The sequence below is a fragment of the Biomphalaria glabrata genome, chromosome 4, assembly GCF_947242115.1.
Source record: "Biomphalaria glabrata chromosome 4, xgBioGlab47.1, whole genome shotgun sequence".
NCBI lineage: Eukaryota > Metazoa > Mollusca > Gastropoda > Planorbidae > Biomphalaria > Biomphalaria glabrata.
The window spans coordinates 41448167-41463502 of record NC_074714.1 but is presented as its reverse complement, the minus strand read 5'-3'; the positions used below and the strand labels follow the sequence as shown (position 1 = coordinate 41463502).

The window sequence follows — 15336 nt, the reverse complement described above, 5'->3', positions numbered from 1 at the left end:
TAATTATCTTAATAAATCATAAAATCATATTATTTTCATGATCATTATTGTCATTGACATTATCATTATGAATTAAGATTATGGACACACACTGTCACTGTGACTTTCTCAACTGTCTGTGACTCTCAGTCAGTGTGACTCTGTCACCTGTGCTCTTTTAGTACCGACCTACATAAGTAACAGTAACAGTACTACACTACAGGTGTAGTCAGTGTAGACTGTAGACTGATACTAGACTAAGACTGTCACTCAGTCTCAAGTCACTGTCACTGTGACTATCAAATTATTATCACGACACTAGACTATCGTGACTATCAATCATGACTAGATCTAAATAGTAGACTGTCACTTCAGTGTCAGTGACTATCATCTATGCCACTGACTGTCAACTGTCAGTGTCACTGTGACTATGCAACTTATTGCAAGCAATCCCTTTAACTTTAAATCTATTATCTAGATCTATTTTTTTTTATTCAAATCATGACAAACCAAATGACTTACCGAAGACGAAGTTAATGAAAGTGAAAGTTAATGAGCAACTCTCAGTCTCAGTGCCTGTCTCTTCGACTCTTCTCTTGTCTTGTTGTACACCCACAACAGACTATGACTACTATATTGTCTATAAAACTATAGTACCTACTATAGTATATACATATAATGATAATAGTATAGATTCTAGATGATAATAGATCTAGAATCGGTATACCCTAGAATCTAGAGTGTAGAGTAGATCTACCAGTGCCACAGGACTCCTTTTAGGCCTTTTACTTTGTAACAAATTATAGACTACTTTGTGCCTATAAAGACGGCCACAAATAATTATCAATACCTTTACTGTTCGTTTTATCGATGCCAAACTGACTATTTTTGTTTTACATTTGATATAGATTAGCCGTGATAATAGCCTACTTGTAAATTTAGATCTAGTCTAGTAAGAGTTACTATAAGGTTTAGGGTTTAGATGAGTCAGCTTAGACTGCGTTTTCAAACTGTGGAACCCACCCTCTACATCACGACAAACAGAGGGGGCATAGCCGGTCAATTTTTCAAGGGGATAAAAATAAGTATTTTCATTGAAGCTATCAATCCATGTTATGATGTTTGAATATCAACTAAGTATAATGACATTATTACCAATATTTAGAAAAATTTTTTTTTATGTCGTTTTATTTTCTTTATGGACCTTTTAAAATGTATCCCGTTTTCGCGAGATTTATCTGCAACAATATCGATTCAAAATGTTCGGTAATTATATTCGACGGTTGGGACCATTCTGAACAATGCTACACACTCCGATTCATAATAGTCTAAGTTCTCCCTTTTGTTGACAAGGTTTGTTTAAAAAAAAAACAATAAAAGGTCCGCGGCAAGACATCGTAATAAACACGAAGATGATCTTATGTCGATCACGCCCATTACAGACGTACGTGCGCTTGCACCATATCAAATGTCCCTCGAAGTCGGTTTACTCGTGGTTCACTTTAGGACGCGATATAGTGAAGCAACCAGTTGAGCTCCGGATGGACGGCAAGATTCTGGCATGGGACAAAAAGCCCAACTACCTAGGGGTCATCCATCCTCGATCAGAAATTGACCTTGTGCGACCATATCCAGCACGTACGCGAGACAGCCTCCGATGAGAGGCTGAACATCGTAAATAAGCTAGCTGGAACGAAATGGGGAGCGAAGGCGGGTGTGCTGAGATCACTGTACATGGGTGCAGTTCGGTCTCATATGGACTACAATCTACCTGTTCAGGTCTGGGCATCGCAAACGTCTCTAGCGAAACTAGACGTTGTTCAGAACCAAGCCAGTAGACTCATAGTGGCACGTTTCGCACAACGCCAATTGCCGCCGGCGAAATTATGGCCAATGTGCCGCCGTTGAGTTTGCGCAGAGAGCGAGCCGTCATGATAGCTCACGAGAGATACGGACGGCTGGAGGAGGGATGTCCGCTCTGGTCGACAACTGGGAGGGCAAGAGACGTCTCAAAAACCGACCCTGCTTCATGCACGTGGCGCGCGAGCTGGTCAGAGAGATGAATCTGCCGACAGAGCGGGCTGCTCTTTCCCCATTCGGTTCCTTTCCCCCTGACAAAGCTTTCGGCATGCCGACGGTACAGAAGAGCCTTCTTGACCCGGAGGTGACAAAGCGGTGCGATCCTACACGGCTACTACAAGCAGCCAGAGAGACCATCGAATCATATCCGGCTGGAGTTACCACTATCTACACGGACGGATCTGTGCAGACGCTCGAGGGCACTGTGAAAGCTGGGTATGGGGCGATGGTCCGACTCTCTGGTAATCCCGAAAGTGTGGAGCTGAGTGAATCCTGCAATGGGAAAAGCAGCACGGAATCTGAGATGGAAGCAATGCTCGTAGCATTGAAGTGGGTAGCGGAAAGAGTCGGAAATGGATCCTCGGCCCCTTGGTCATTTTTACCAATTCAATCTCTGCCCTCGATGCCCTTGAAGGGCAGCTTGCAGGCGTCGGGAAGGTGGAAGCACTCCTCGCGGTGGTGGAGCGACTTCTACAGCTCAATGTAAATAGTTTTATACAGTGGGTTCCATCCCTTTGTGGTCTGGTCAGTCATCAGAGGGCTGACTTTTTAGCGAAGGCCGCGGCGGCAACGTGCACCCAATATGATGAACCGTGCACTCTCACATGTGTACGATCCCTAGCCGACACCCGTTTGTTGGCACATTGGTACGACGGTTGGGACGCTTCCGACAAGGACCGACAGATACACAGGCAGATGAGTAGACCAGACCGAAAGGACGCGTGGTGGGAGCTCTGTCGTGCGGAACAGGCAGTCCTAGCCCAGTTCCGAGTCGGACACTGTCCAATAGGCACGTACTTTGGACGGTGGAAGGAGAACTACGACACACGGTGCATCCACTGCGTCGAGGACGATGAGACAATAGCGCACATTCTGTATGAATGCCGAGCTCTGTATGAGGGACGATCGGGACAAGGAATTGAGAGAGAGAATACTGTGAAAAATGTCCATCTTTCTCATTATTGACATCTATTAACAAAAAAATCAAATTCTTCATATTTTCTGGTTAAACAGACAAACTAGCTCATATGTGATTGATGTTCTTTTTTTTTTTTTTTTTTACCAGACGTACTGCAACATAAAGTCACTAGATCTAGATCTAGACTACAAGCCGTAATAATTTTAAGCTGCTACCTTTATATGTCAATAGTTATCTATATCATATAGAATCTATATGGATACGGGTTTGGCAACATTTTCCGGGAAATCCCGATATGATCCCTTGTTAAGTTTTGGATGTATTTGCTTTGAGTCCAGCTCTATTAGTAGATCTATAGTATATAGACTAGATATAGATCTAGAATCTAAATCTAGTCCCTATATCTTTAGATTGTATAAAATCTTCTAGATCTAGAGCTGTAACTTAAACTAAAGTGGTAGGTCTATAGTGACATTATTATAGTCTATTCAATTCAAGCCATTCAATCCAAGGCAAAGGAAAGGTGTCTTAGTTTTTTAGTTAATCTAGAATTAGAATCTAGATCTAGATCTTACTCATCTATGATCTTAGCTTAGTGCCTTATAGTAAGTTATAGTGCCTTAGTAAGTTGTCTGTTCAAAAGTTAGTTGATTGTTATCATTGATTATCTATCAGCATCATGAATAATCATGGCTCTTGGAGTATAGACTATAAAAGTATAAGTATAACAGACTCATACATCTAGTTTCTATCTAATATTAATATTATTATCTATATTGACTATATATATATATATATATATATATATATATATATATATATATATTATATTATATATATATATATATTATATAGAGTCTAGTTGGACTCATTACTCATGATTACTGAGATTACTCTATAATCTATATTTAATATTAGTTTCTTAACTCTATATATTCTATATATGAATAGATTGTCAATGATTGTCAGTAAATTACTAAAAGTAGTAAAGAATCTCACTATCCAGGCTCTCTTCAAACTACACCACCAATTTAAAAAACTTGACAACTCAGGGCTCCAAATAACGTAAAAGTTTAATGTCAAATAAATCACAGCCAATACTGTACAATTGGCAACACATAACACAAGACTGTACAAATATCTCTCCATTAACAACTGTACCGCCATATCAACTCTTGCACTGGCCTCTCCGTCATGTCCCGGACTTGTACTGAGCTGCCATAGTGAATCATCTTCACTGTGACATTTCCACTCTTTAAATAGGTTCCCTCCTGGCCTTCTAGAGCCGTACAGAACATCGCTCAACCATTCTGGTAAATCACATGACCACATCCTTCGTGACACTCCTGAGCTCTACTCACAACACACAGATTCTTCCAAAACTGTCTTGGCTGACCATCGTAACTTATCTCGTCTAGCGCTGGCCTGGGGTGATTTGCGTCGGCTGTCTACACACATCATTACCCCCATCTGTGTCACCACCATTTTTATTACAATATAGTCCGTAAATTACTAAAAGTCTAATACTCATCTGAATCTAGATCTAATCTAAGTCTGGGACTATCTAATTGTCATAAGTCTAAACTGTGACCTATTTCTATCTGTTTCTAGAAGCCCAGGTTAAGTCAGAGATGACCAGAGTAAACAAATTAATTATAGTCATCCAATTCAGAGAAAGAAAAAATAGCATATGTCGGCTTCTAGAAGGTCACTGTTTATAAAATAATTAGGGAAGACGTTTCATGATTCTGGAAAGTAAGATTGAGTAAAGTATAAATTAGGGGAAAGTTAGTTAGTCGGGGTCCTTGCATTGTAATGATTTTTGATAGTAACAGTCTTGTGTTTAAAGACTTGCGGGTCCATTAGTTGAAGTTATACTAGTTGAACTTTTTGTTGTATCTTTAGGTTTTTATTTTCTGAAGAATTAAGTCAAGTTGTTATTGAATTGAGAAGTTAATTGTATATGTAAGTTGAAGAAGTTTATTAAAGAAGTTTTGAGAGAATACAGATGTTTCTTCATTGAATTATCAAATTATTAATATAATCTCCAGCGTGTGATGATTGTGTTTAATCAACAATTAATATAAGAAGCATTACCAAGAAATAAATAAACAGAAATCGTCACAGTAATCTAGATCTCTAGAATCAAGATCTACTATCTAGCCTAGGACAGTGACATTATAAGGGGATTAGGCAGATTAGTGCTTTTCTTATCATAGGATCCGAGCCTACTCCTACTGACCAGTTAGGTAGAGTCTATATCTTGAATTCTATATAGATTAGATACATTTATTGTATAACTCACTGCTCTCTACTCTCTTTAGTCTAGTATAGTGGCACTAGATCTAAATTTCTAGTCACAATCTATAGACCTAGATAAAGATCTATCTAGTAGCATCTAGTGGTATTAGTAGTATCTAGCAGCAGTGTACTATACTGTCTATATTACTCTATACTTTACTGTCTTATTATATTATATTAACTAAAATCTAGAATATAAAATTATTGGTCCTGACCACCAATTCTCCTAGTTGCTGTGGACGATAAAATAAAACAAATTAAACTATTCTTTCTTAACCTAAGCCTAAGATAACTGATCCATTTTCAAGATTGAAACTGCAGTGGTTAAATTGAACAAAAATGATTTTTTATTTGCAATTTCTACCATGTATTTGAAAGCTGACATTTTAATGTCTAAAGTACAAAACAATAATTCCTTCTCTTTTAAGCACTTGTTAACACTTTTTTTGGTGTGTAACTTTCATTTCGTTTGTGATTTTGTTATTTATATATTGTATATTTCTTCACAGATCTAGATCTGAAATGTAGCTCTTCTCTTAGACTTACCTAGACTTAGGTATTCCCGCGCCGTTCGTCGCATTGGGGGGAAAGCTGTCTCCATAAAGATCTGTCATTGGCAATGTCTGAAGCCTCCTCCCACCTGGTGTCCACTGTTCTGAGGTCCTTCATGAAGGGTGTGGTGCCAAGTAATATGAGGATGTCCCTATTTGCGCTTTCCTCGTATTGGCCTCCGTGTCATCGCAACTCTTAGTATGCGTAGTTCATTTTGTCGTAGAACATGACGCTCTGTCACAAACTCACTAAGTGTTCGACTCCCAGTTCGGCATAGGATTTCTGAGACCCGATCTGTGTAACTGACTCCCAAAATCCGTCCTGCCATTTTTGTTGAGCCACATTTAGTCTTTTCTCAATTTTGACATGTCTTCCATGTCTCACATGCATATGTTGCAGTTGGAATGATGATTGTGTTGAGAAGGTGTATGGTAGGCATCCCCATCATTTGTTATGATACTGCCAAGGTAAGTGAACTTCTCCAACTCTTCAAGCTTTGACTCACCAAGTCTGATGGGGGCACCCTTTGCAAAATTTTAGTCTTATCCAAGTTTATGCGGAGGCCAATTTTGGGTGCCTCTCTATCTAGGCTCTCCATCATTTCTTGTATGCATTTATTTGTATCCTTGAGTAGTGCAACGTCATCAGCAAAGTCCAAGTTCGTCATTTGGTTTTTTTCATGCCATGGAATACCAAAGGCAGTCTGATTCATTGCTCTCCTCATTATGTAGTCGATGGCTAGGAAGAAAAGGAAGGGAGATAAGATGCACCCCTGTCTCACACCTGTCTCAATGCTAAAAAATGATGTTGTTCCTTCTGCTTTAATGCAGCAACTAGACTGACTATAGGTGTCGTAGGATCTGGCCGAATTTTTCTAGGATGCCATATTCTCTAACTATTTTCCATAGTTATTCTTGGTGGACACTATCAAACACTTTCTTAAAGTCTACGAAACTGATCATTAGCCGTTGTTGGTACTCAAGACTTTGTTCTATGATATTTCGTTGAACGAAGATCTCTGCACATGATCTGTTTCTTTGGAAGCCTGCTTGTTCTTCTCTGAGCCTCTCATCTACAGACTGTTGAAGCCGTCTCAACAAAAACAGAGCTGAAAACTTTGCCAGGGACAGAGAGGACGAGTAATGCCCCTCCAGTTGTTGCAGTCTGCCAAGTTGCCCTTTTTTGGAAGCTTTACAATCACTCCTTATTGCCAGTCTTCAGGGACTTTTCAAGTTCGCCAACAGAGATTTAAGAGATTTTAGCTCTTCTCTAGGTGTAGATAATTGTCAGAGTGAATGTTAGGAATTATCCTTAGATCATTGTGATTATGATACATCGGTATGAAAGCATGTGTGCATGCTGAACAATTTTAAAATTGTACAAGTAATCCTGTATTTTAAAGAAAAAATTTAAAGTCCTAAAAATTGTCACAGAGAATACTAGGTTGTTTTTTTTTTTGGTGTGTGTGTGGGGGGGGATGGATAGATGACGTGGAAGCAGATCTGAAGCAGCTTGGGGTTAGGGCGTGGAGACGAAAGGCCCAGGAGAGATCTGAATGGAAGGATGTGTTAAAGCAGGCCAGAGCCCTCCATGGGCTGTAGCGCCACTGGGATGGATGGATGGATGTGTGTGTGGGGGGGGGGGGAGGTTTAAAGATAGTTTGTGAAAACGAATTATTCTAAATAAGGCATAAGGGGCTTCTCTAGATCTAGATTTATGAGTGACAAAGTTGCAAATAGAGATATTATTATTGTAATCCTGACAGTTCCAATGAATATTCAAGGGCCAAAAAGTGTATTCTTGGGGGAGGGGCGCTTCATTAAAAATAGTGTACTGTCTGTGTATTTGAGGGCATTATACTGCAGATAGATAAGAAGGCTACAGAAGTGTTTGTGCATTCCATAGTATGAGTTTGCAGATCGTTTGATTGAAGGATGAAAGAGACAAAAACAAAGGAGACTTTGAGAATTTGAGGACTAGAAAATTGTGTTGGTGGTGGGGTAGCATTGTAATACTGGCCGTTTTATTGATGGATTTTAAAATTTTCAAAGCAATATAATTATATATTATAAATTACAGACATTCTTTCATAGGAGAAGATAATTAGTTTTTAAATTACATCTTATGCTTATCATCTAATGCATGCTTGTTAATTAAAGTCTTAAACTTTAGGTGCTTCAACTTAAACTCTGTTTCTTCTTCTGCATTCTTCTTATTATATTATTCAGAAGATTAGCTCAATAACTGAGTGAACTGCACTGTACTTTCCAGATCAGGCAGCACTCCAATAATTGTCCTACTATAGGGGGGTGTTAGGGACTCCGCTAAGATAACTAAGTCATTGGTTTTCCTGGCTGATTCAGGCAACCTGCTTCATGCTCTGATAGCACTAGAGAAGAAGGAATAAAAATGTATGATCTAGATATATTGATACAGATCTAGATATCTTGAATATAATATAATAATATAGATCTAAATCAAAGTCTTTTAAAATTGGAGACAGATCTAGAAGCTAGAAAATCTTGAATATATATCTAGTAATTCTCTAGATATAGATCTAGATTAGATCTAGGCATAGAGAAATTATCTAGATCTAGATTACTTGTGACACAGGGACTTTGTTTTTCCAGTGAAACCTTTATTTGATCCTTTTCTAAATGTGGGTGAAAAACGTGGAGACATGTCTAAATGATGGTCTTTAGGGTTGGGGTTTGTTGATGAATAAGAGGTCCTTGATTCGTGTCCTTATTAATTAAATGTCTTTATTTTGTCATACTTTCTTCACAGTTTCTTTCAATAAGATTTATATTTTAGAGATGCTATTTTATGTTTCATGTTTATTCCATTGTTTTAGTTTTAGCACTAATCTTCACATCATTTCTGCATTTAGGCTAAAATAAATGTCTGTCTTAAAAAAAAACGAAAGTATAAGCTGTCACAATTTATTTTAATTTAGTTTTATTTATTTATTTTTGTCTTTGAATTACAGAAGATGCCCATGCGTGGAAAGTTAAAACAAAATGATGAAGCAGTAATTAGGCAAAATTATCTGTTTTTAAAAGAGGAAATAGAGGCAAAACATATAGTGGATTATCTGTATTCAAAGGATGTCATTTCATTAGATGACAAGGAAGAAATTGTTTGCCAGCCTAGTAGATCTAGAAGGAATGATGTACTTTTAGACAAGTTGATGCATGCTGGCCCTGGTATTGCTTATTGTGAATTTTTGAAAGCACTTGATGAAGAATATAGCCACGTTTCTCAAAAATTAAGGAAAACTAAACTCCCAGCAGCCCAACAACAGCAAGAGCAATGTAAGAATGTATGAATTGATTAGCCTCTTGTTTCTTACCCTGTATTCACATACATCTGAAAGCACTAGACAGACTGATTGGGGCTTTTTTAAAGACAATTGTAGCTATCCCAACTACTCATACCAAGTTTCCTTGAAATATGTTAAAAGCATTAATTAACTTAAAATTATAAATATAATATGGTTTCATGGACAATAAAGACAACATACAGGCAAACTATAAAACTAAGAATTTTAGATGAACTAGTGCTTTTTAAAAATTAAAATTAATACCAATTACTGTGTTTTCAATTTTCCTTTAATATGATTTTTTAAAAATCTTATAAAATTAATCAGGCTAAAATAGTTCAATTATTCAGCTCCAATGATCATTTACTTTTATATTTATTCTTGTTAGATGTAATATGTTTTTTTTTGTATCAATATTTATTTTTGTTTTATGCAGCTTGGTTTGAGGAGTTACCAGATCAATTCAAACAAACTCTGATCACTGATGCTATGGCCACCAGATTATCAGAATGCTTTGGTAGTAACTGGGAAAGTGTAATGTTGGAATTAGGTCACACTCAGGTAATCATTGACAGAGAGAAGCAGAACTGCAGCAACAATGTTGTTCGGGCCATCACAAATCTTTTAATTAAGTGGCGTCAAAAGCAGCCAAAAGTGGCCACCTATGAGAAGCTGGTAGAATGTCTAGAAAGTATGAAAGATGGTGGTAATGTTAATATTGATTTTAATGAACTAGAAAAAATTATAGTTGCTGAAAATACAAGACTGAGCTATGCCATGGAAACAGATGAAAGTATTTTGGAAACGATTCCTAGGCAGGAATCAAATGCTCAATGAAAATAAAATGACTAGCTTTTCAAATAGTGCCATTTTTTAAATGTAATTTGTAGTTCAAGCTAAAACTTGACCAGGCAAATATTAATAGGGTTATTTTATTTTTTGGTCTCTAATGTAAGTCATAGCTGATTAAACCAAAGTAGAAGATATTGCAATATTACTTTAAAGCCACTGTTGTCTCTTTATGAAATTTCCTTTTTTTTTTTTAAAACTATTTTCTAAAAAAAAAAATGAAGTGGAATCTACTAAATTTGAACCACTAGTGTGCATTTTAATTAACACATTTACTCCTCAGTAAAGGAAATAATTGAACATGTTTGAATTTTTTAGATTCCACTGTATTTATTTTTAGTTCTCTTGAGTATGTGTGGGCATATCTAAACATTTTCAATACATAAATATGTATTTATATCTTTGCAAGCAAATTAATTGAAATGTGACACCAGATTAGTAAATCAATGATTACAATGTGTTAAGATCATAACATAAAAAATGTTTGACCCTTGCACAACAGTCTACTAGCCTTTATTTTATTATATACATTAGTTTAATCATTTTAATTTTATACTAATATGTGATTGAAAATAGTGTAATAGATTACTGTGATAAAATTTAAACAACAATTAAAACTGGTGCCATACATAATTTTTAAAAATTTCCCTGAGTTTTGATTTTTTATTCTGCTCATCTGTGTGTATCACAATAATGCTGTTGTGCTTGAGTTGCCCCACACACATAAAACTAATGAAATGTATTTTACTTTCATATATATTTTTTTCTTTTTTCATTACTTTAAACTAATATCTAAAAATGTGGGCAGCTGTTTTTATCTATGCAGTTGTAGCTTAACAAGAAAACAAAATTACATCTTTGATAGCAGTAAAGCCTTATAAAAAAGTTTTCTTATCTCAACAAAGAAAATCTTTTCATCTGGTTTGTGTGCTAGCTATGGGCACTATTTCTCTTATAAATATAGTAATTAATTTTTTTTACCAAATCAAAAAACAAGTTCCGATTCTAATATCTTTGGAAAATTAAGCTGGCCAATATTTCAGTGTACATATGTGCACATTCTAAGTCTAAGTGTGTGCTTCCTATTTTTTATTAAAAAAAACAACAGTATCATCATTTTCTTTCCACCACATTTGCAGCATGAGCCTAATATAGCAAGTTTACATGAATTCAAAGACTTGTCATTTAGAGTCTGCTGATTTTTTTCAAGAATGATCTAGTTTATTGATGTAACATTTGGAGAGCAATCAAATAAATTCATTTTTTGTTTAAAGTCAATTAGATAAAAGTCAACACACTGCATTGCTACTTGTTAGGAATAAAGGAATGAAGTCTTTCTCTGCTTTTCCAAGTAATCTGAGGTTTTTTTTCTTTTTGTAAAATATGAATTTCTATCACATTTTGAAATTGAGAATTTCTAACATTTAATTTATCTAGTAGTACCTTTCAACATTATGATGTGTTTTTCAACTTCAAAAATTAGATGCCTTTGAGCTCTTTGCCCGCCAGGAGAGAACCTGTTCTTGAGGAATTGCCAACTCATCTTTGAAAATAGATATTTTTTTTAAATTAACTAGCTTGCTTAATTATTTCTTTATTTTCTAAATGATAGATGATTTTCAGTTGTGAAAAACTATTACTAAAAATAAGATGTTTTCTTTAAGTGCATTTTTGTTGTTACATAAGATAATTTATAAGGTGAATTTCATATTTATTGTTACCCTGATTTAACCAGTAATTCTCTCATGATGGTTGAAGTAGCACTGATTGGCTACCAATCAAAAGATGTTGAGCTTGAGGTATAGTAGCTACTGGAATCTGAACTCACTGCTCAATACTTCTGCTCATGGGAATGCTCCAGAACTTAGCTGACTTAAGCATTGACAAATGTGCTTAGGTTTACTAATAAATAGTATTCATAATACCGGTACTCTTCGGAAAGCAAACACAATATCTTTACTTTGTGCCATATTTTTTGGAAAGTATTTTAAAAAAAAATAATTTGTGATTTTGTAATTTAAAAAAACATGGTAAATTATAATTATTATAATTATATTATTACATTTTAATTTAGTCCGTAAAAGTACACAGTGTATTGTTGAACTTGGAGTAAAAATTTGTTGTTTAATGTTTTATTGTAACCAATTCAAAATGTTCTGGCTTGTAAGAAATTTATTTACTGTGTAGAAGAGCCAGGATGGAGTCTTGGAATTTAATATTACTCCCTGGTCTGCCAAATTTAGTTGGACTCTATTTACCCATAGGCATTACGGGATGCAATACTTTCATATAACAGAATCTTTCCAATACCGATAGTTCTATTTAGTTCATATAATTTTATGGTAACAGTTGTCTAGTATTTTGTTGTGGTTGACAAACTGTTTTATTACATTTTATATGTGTTATAATTCGTTCATTTTATGTGTAAAATGTATATGTATACATTTCTAAAACTAGGTTGACTGAAATTGATACAAGTTTGGATTTTTTAAAATGTATAAATTTATACAGTACTGCTCTTTAATAATATATATATATATTTTTTAGTTATTTATTATCTTTGAATGAAAATGTCAATTCTATTGTTACTGAATATGCAGTTTAAAATAAAAGGATCAATACATCTTTTTCAATGACTTTCATGTTTCCTATTAAAAATATCAATTTATTATTTGTGATAGTAAGTGTGTATGTTTTAAGAGGCTAGTAGTGTATGTGTGTGACTGTATGAAATGACCACTTGACCTTCATTGTACATGGATGAGGGAACAGCGAAGAAAGTGTGTAAGTCAGGACTATGTGGAAATGGGTCAGAAAGACAACAGCATGATGGATTTAAGAAAGCAAATAGAAAGCTAATAAAGCAATGTGTTAATTGAGACTATTTTTGTTTAATGTCTGTTACATGGTGTCAGATTGGAATTGAAGGGCAACGTAACAGAAAATTGGAAAAGGAAATCTTTTCAGATTTATACGATAGCAAGTCGACTGGATACAATTTTACAAAAAGCAGAGAAGTACAGTCTAAGACATTATTATACATGATAGGCAAAGAAGATGTACACGTCTTTAACACTTTCCAATGGACGGATAATGAGTGCATTTAATGTGAGATTAGCAAGTCTTTCCACAAACGTCACTGTATTCTTAATAAATTCGAGAAATACTGTCAGCCACAAAAAAAAAGTTAACTTTGAAAGACATGTTTTTTTTTCCCAGCGATCTCAACACGAAGATGAGTCATTTGACAGTTTTGTCACTGACCTCAAACTAAAGGCAAACAAATGTGAGTTTAATTTGCTAAAAGTTTACCTGGTAAAAGATAGGATAGTTGAGGGCGTAAAGAATGATTACACTTGAGCAAGACTTTTGAGAGAACCAGACTTAGACCCTTAAGAAGGCAAAAAATAGGCCTATATGTCGGGCAGCTGAATGGCAGCTTAAGCTACTGAATGAAAAAAAAGTGGGGTACAAGTTGTAAATTCAGCTACCAATAATTTTAAAAGAACAAAAGAAAATGTGAGTTGTAGCTATTGTGGAAAGAACACAAACCACGTCAGTGCCCTGCTTATGGTGAGACATGTCACAAGTGTCATAAAAAAGGTCGTTCCTCGTCGGTGTGCAGCTCAAAGCCTATAAGCATAGCGAAGTCAGAAGGACAAGATGATTCCATTGAGGAAATTTTTTTTTTCAGCGGCAATATTGGCTCATAGAATCTAAGCAACGAATGGAACTCACTCGTTACTGTTGGAAACAAATCACATTCACGTTGGATACGGGAGCGCAAGTCAATATTCTCACGTATAGAATCATTAATCAATTAAAAAGAAAAAAATACACTTCTCAAAGCAACATTAAGACTTACTAATTACTGCTATGAGGAGCATGCATACAACTGGAGAAGACCTGTTCAAAGAAGAGTCAGCCATCATAGAGGACCTTGTTCTTCCTTGGAATAAATTAGTTAGAGGGACTACTGATGGCGCTAGAAATATGGTTGGATGTCACAGCGGATTGACAACAAGAGTTATTTAAAAAGTTGTTGAGTCAAATGGAAAACTGAACACCTGCGGCTTCACTGCATCATTCACCAACAAAATCTCTGTGGAAAGGTTTTGAATCTGGACCATGTGATGATGAGATTATGCTCAACACTGTAAATTTCATCAAATCACAAGTGTTGAATCACAGAACTTTCAAAGATTTTCTGACAGAAATAGAGTCAGAATATGAAGACGTTCTATTTCACAGTGAAGTGAGGGGCTGGTTAAGCCGAAGAAATGTATTAAAACGTTTTTTTTTATTTGAGACACGAAATTGAAATATTTATGACCGATAAATCAAAACAAGTGCCACAACTGAACGACCCCTCATGGTTGTGGGATTTGGCTATTTTATGTGACATCACATCTAAATAAACTCAACACCAAGTACAAGGGAAAGACAAATTGATTTTGCATGTGTATGCAGACATATGTGCTTTCCAAACAAAATTGCAACTCTTCATTCAACAGGCGGAAAAGGTGCATCTTGTCCACTTTCCAACCTGTACCACTCTACAAAATGATAAGCAGCTAAATATGTCTTTCCTAAAGAAAGAATTATCCAACTTCTGAGGCTCTTGATGGATAATTTCAGTGAAAGATTTGTGGATTTTCAGAATTTAAAAAATGAAATCCGTCTTTTTGAAAATCCGATTGCTGCCGATGTGCCAAGTGCTCCGACAGATCTGCAGCTGGAACTGATTGACTTACAAAGCCAGACATCCCTGCTTGACAAATTTCAAGTGATGCAGACTGTTGACTTCTACTCCATGTTACCTTCAGAAGCGTTTCCAAATCTTCGAAAACAAGCGTTAAGGATGATCACAAGTTTTTCAAGCACTCATCTGTGTGAACAAACTTTTTCAATGATGAAACGGGCGAAAACCATGTTACGTAATCGCCTCACGGATAAACATCTAGATTCAGTGCTCCGAGTTGGTGTTTCATCTATACAGCCAGATATTCAGAAGATGGTTGTAGATAAACTTCATGCATCACATTAATTTTTGTAAGCGGGTCCACTAATAAAACTATTAAAAATAGCTTATTGTATATTTAATTTTGTTTTCTTTTTGGTGATATGGCCCGCGACAGGAATGCCGAAAATAAAAATGGCCCGCAGACCAAATTAGGTTGGGCATCACTGTCCTAGTAGATTCTAAAGTCCTATTTCATGAAAGCACAAATGTTAAATGCCTTGCTAGGAATCCATTAGAAAAAAAGGATGAGGATCCTAACCTAATTAAAGATACATTTTGACCATTTTTTTTTGGAGGGAAGGGGATTTTCTA

The 15336-nt window shown here is 35.7% G+C and overlaps 2 protein-coding genes across 2 annotated transcripts in view; one reads left to right on the top strand and one right to left on the bottom strand.

Annotated features, from left to right (window-relative positions):
• The window catches only part of LOC106052563 (complex I assembly factor ACAD9, mitochondrial-like), a 41117-nt gene extending 40141 nt beyond the window's left edge, over nt 1-976 (bottom strand). Inside the window, exon 1 of the mRNA XM_056026133.1 lies at nt 502-976. The gene's annotated coding sequence lies outside the window, so the exon portion shown is untranslated. The remainder of the gene's footprint in view (nt 1-501) is intronic.
• Nucleotides 977-3265: 2289 nt separating this feature from the next.
• Nucleotides 3266-12629, top strand: LOC106052577 (death domain-containing protein CRADD-like). Its single transcript, XM_013207997.2, has 3 exons — nt 3266-3434; nt 8820-9144; nt 9589-12629. The coding sequence occupies exons 2-3, from the start codon at nt 8823-8825 to the stop codon at nt 9987-9989; spliced, it is 723 nt and encodes a 240-aa protein (XP_013063451.2). The 5' UTR covers nt 3266-3434; nt 8820-8822; the 3' UTR covers nt 9990-12629.
• Nucleotides 12630-15336: the final 2707 nt, after the last annotated feature.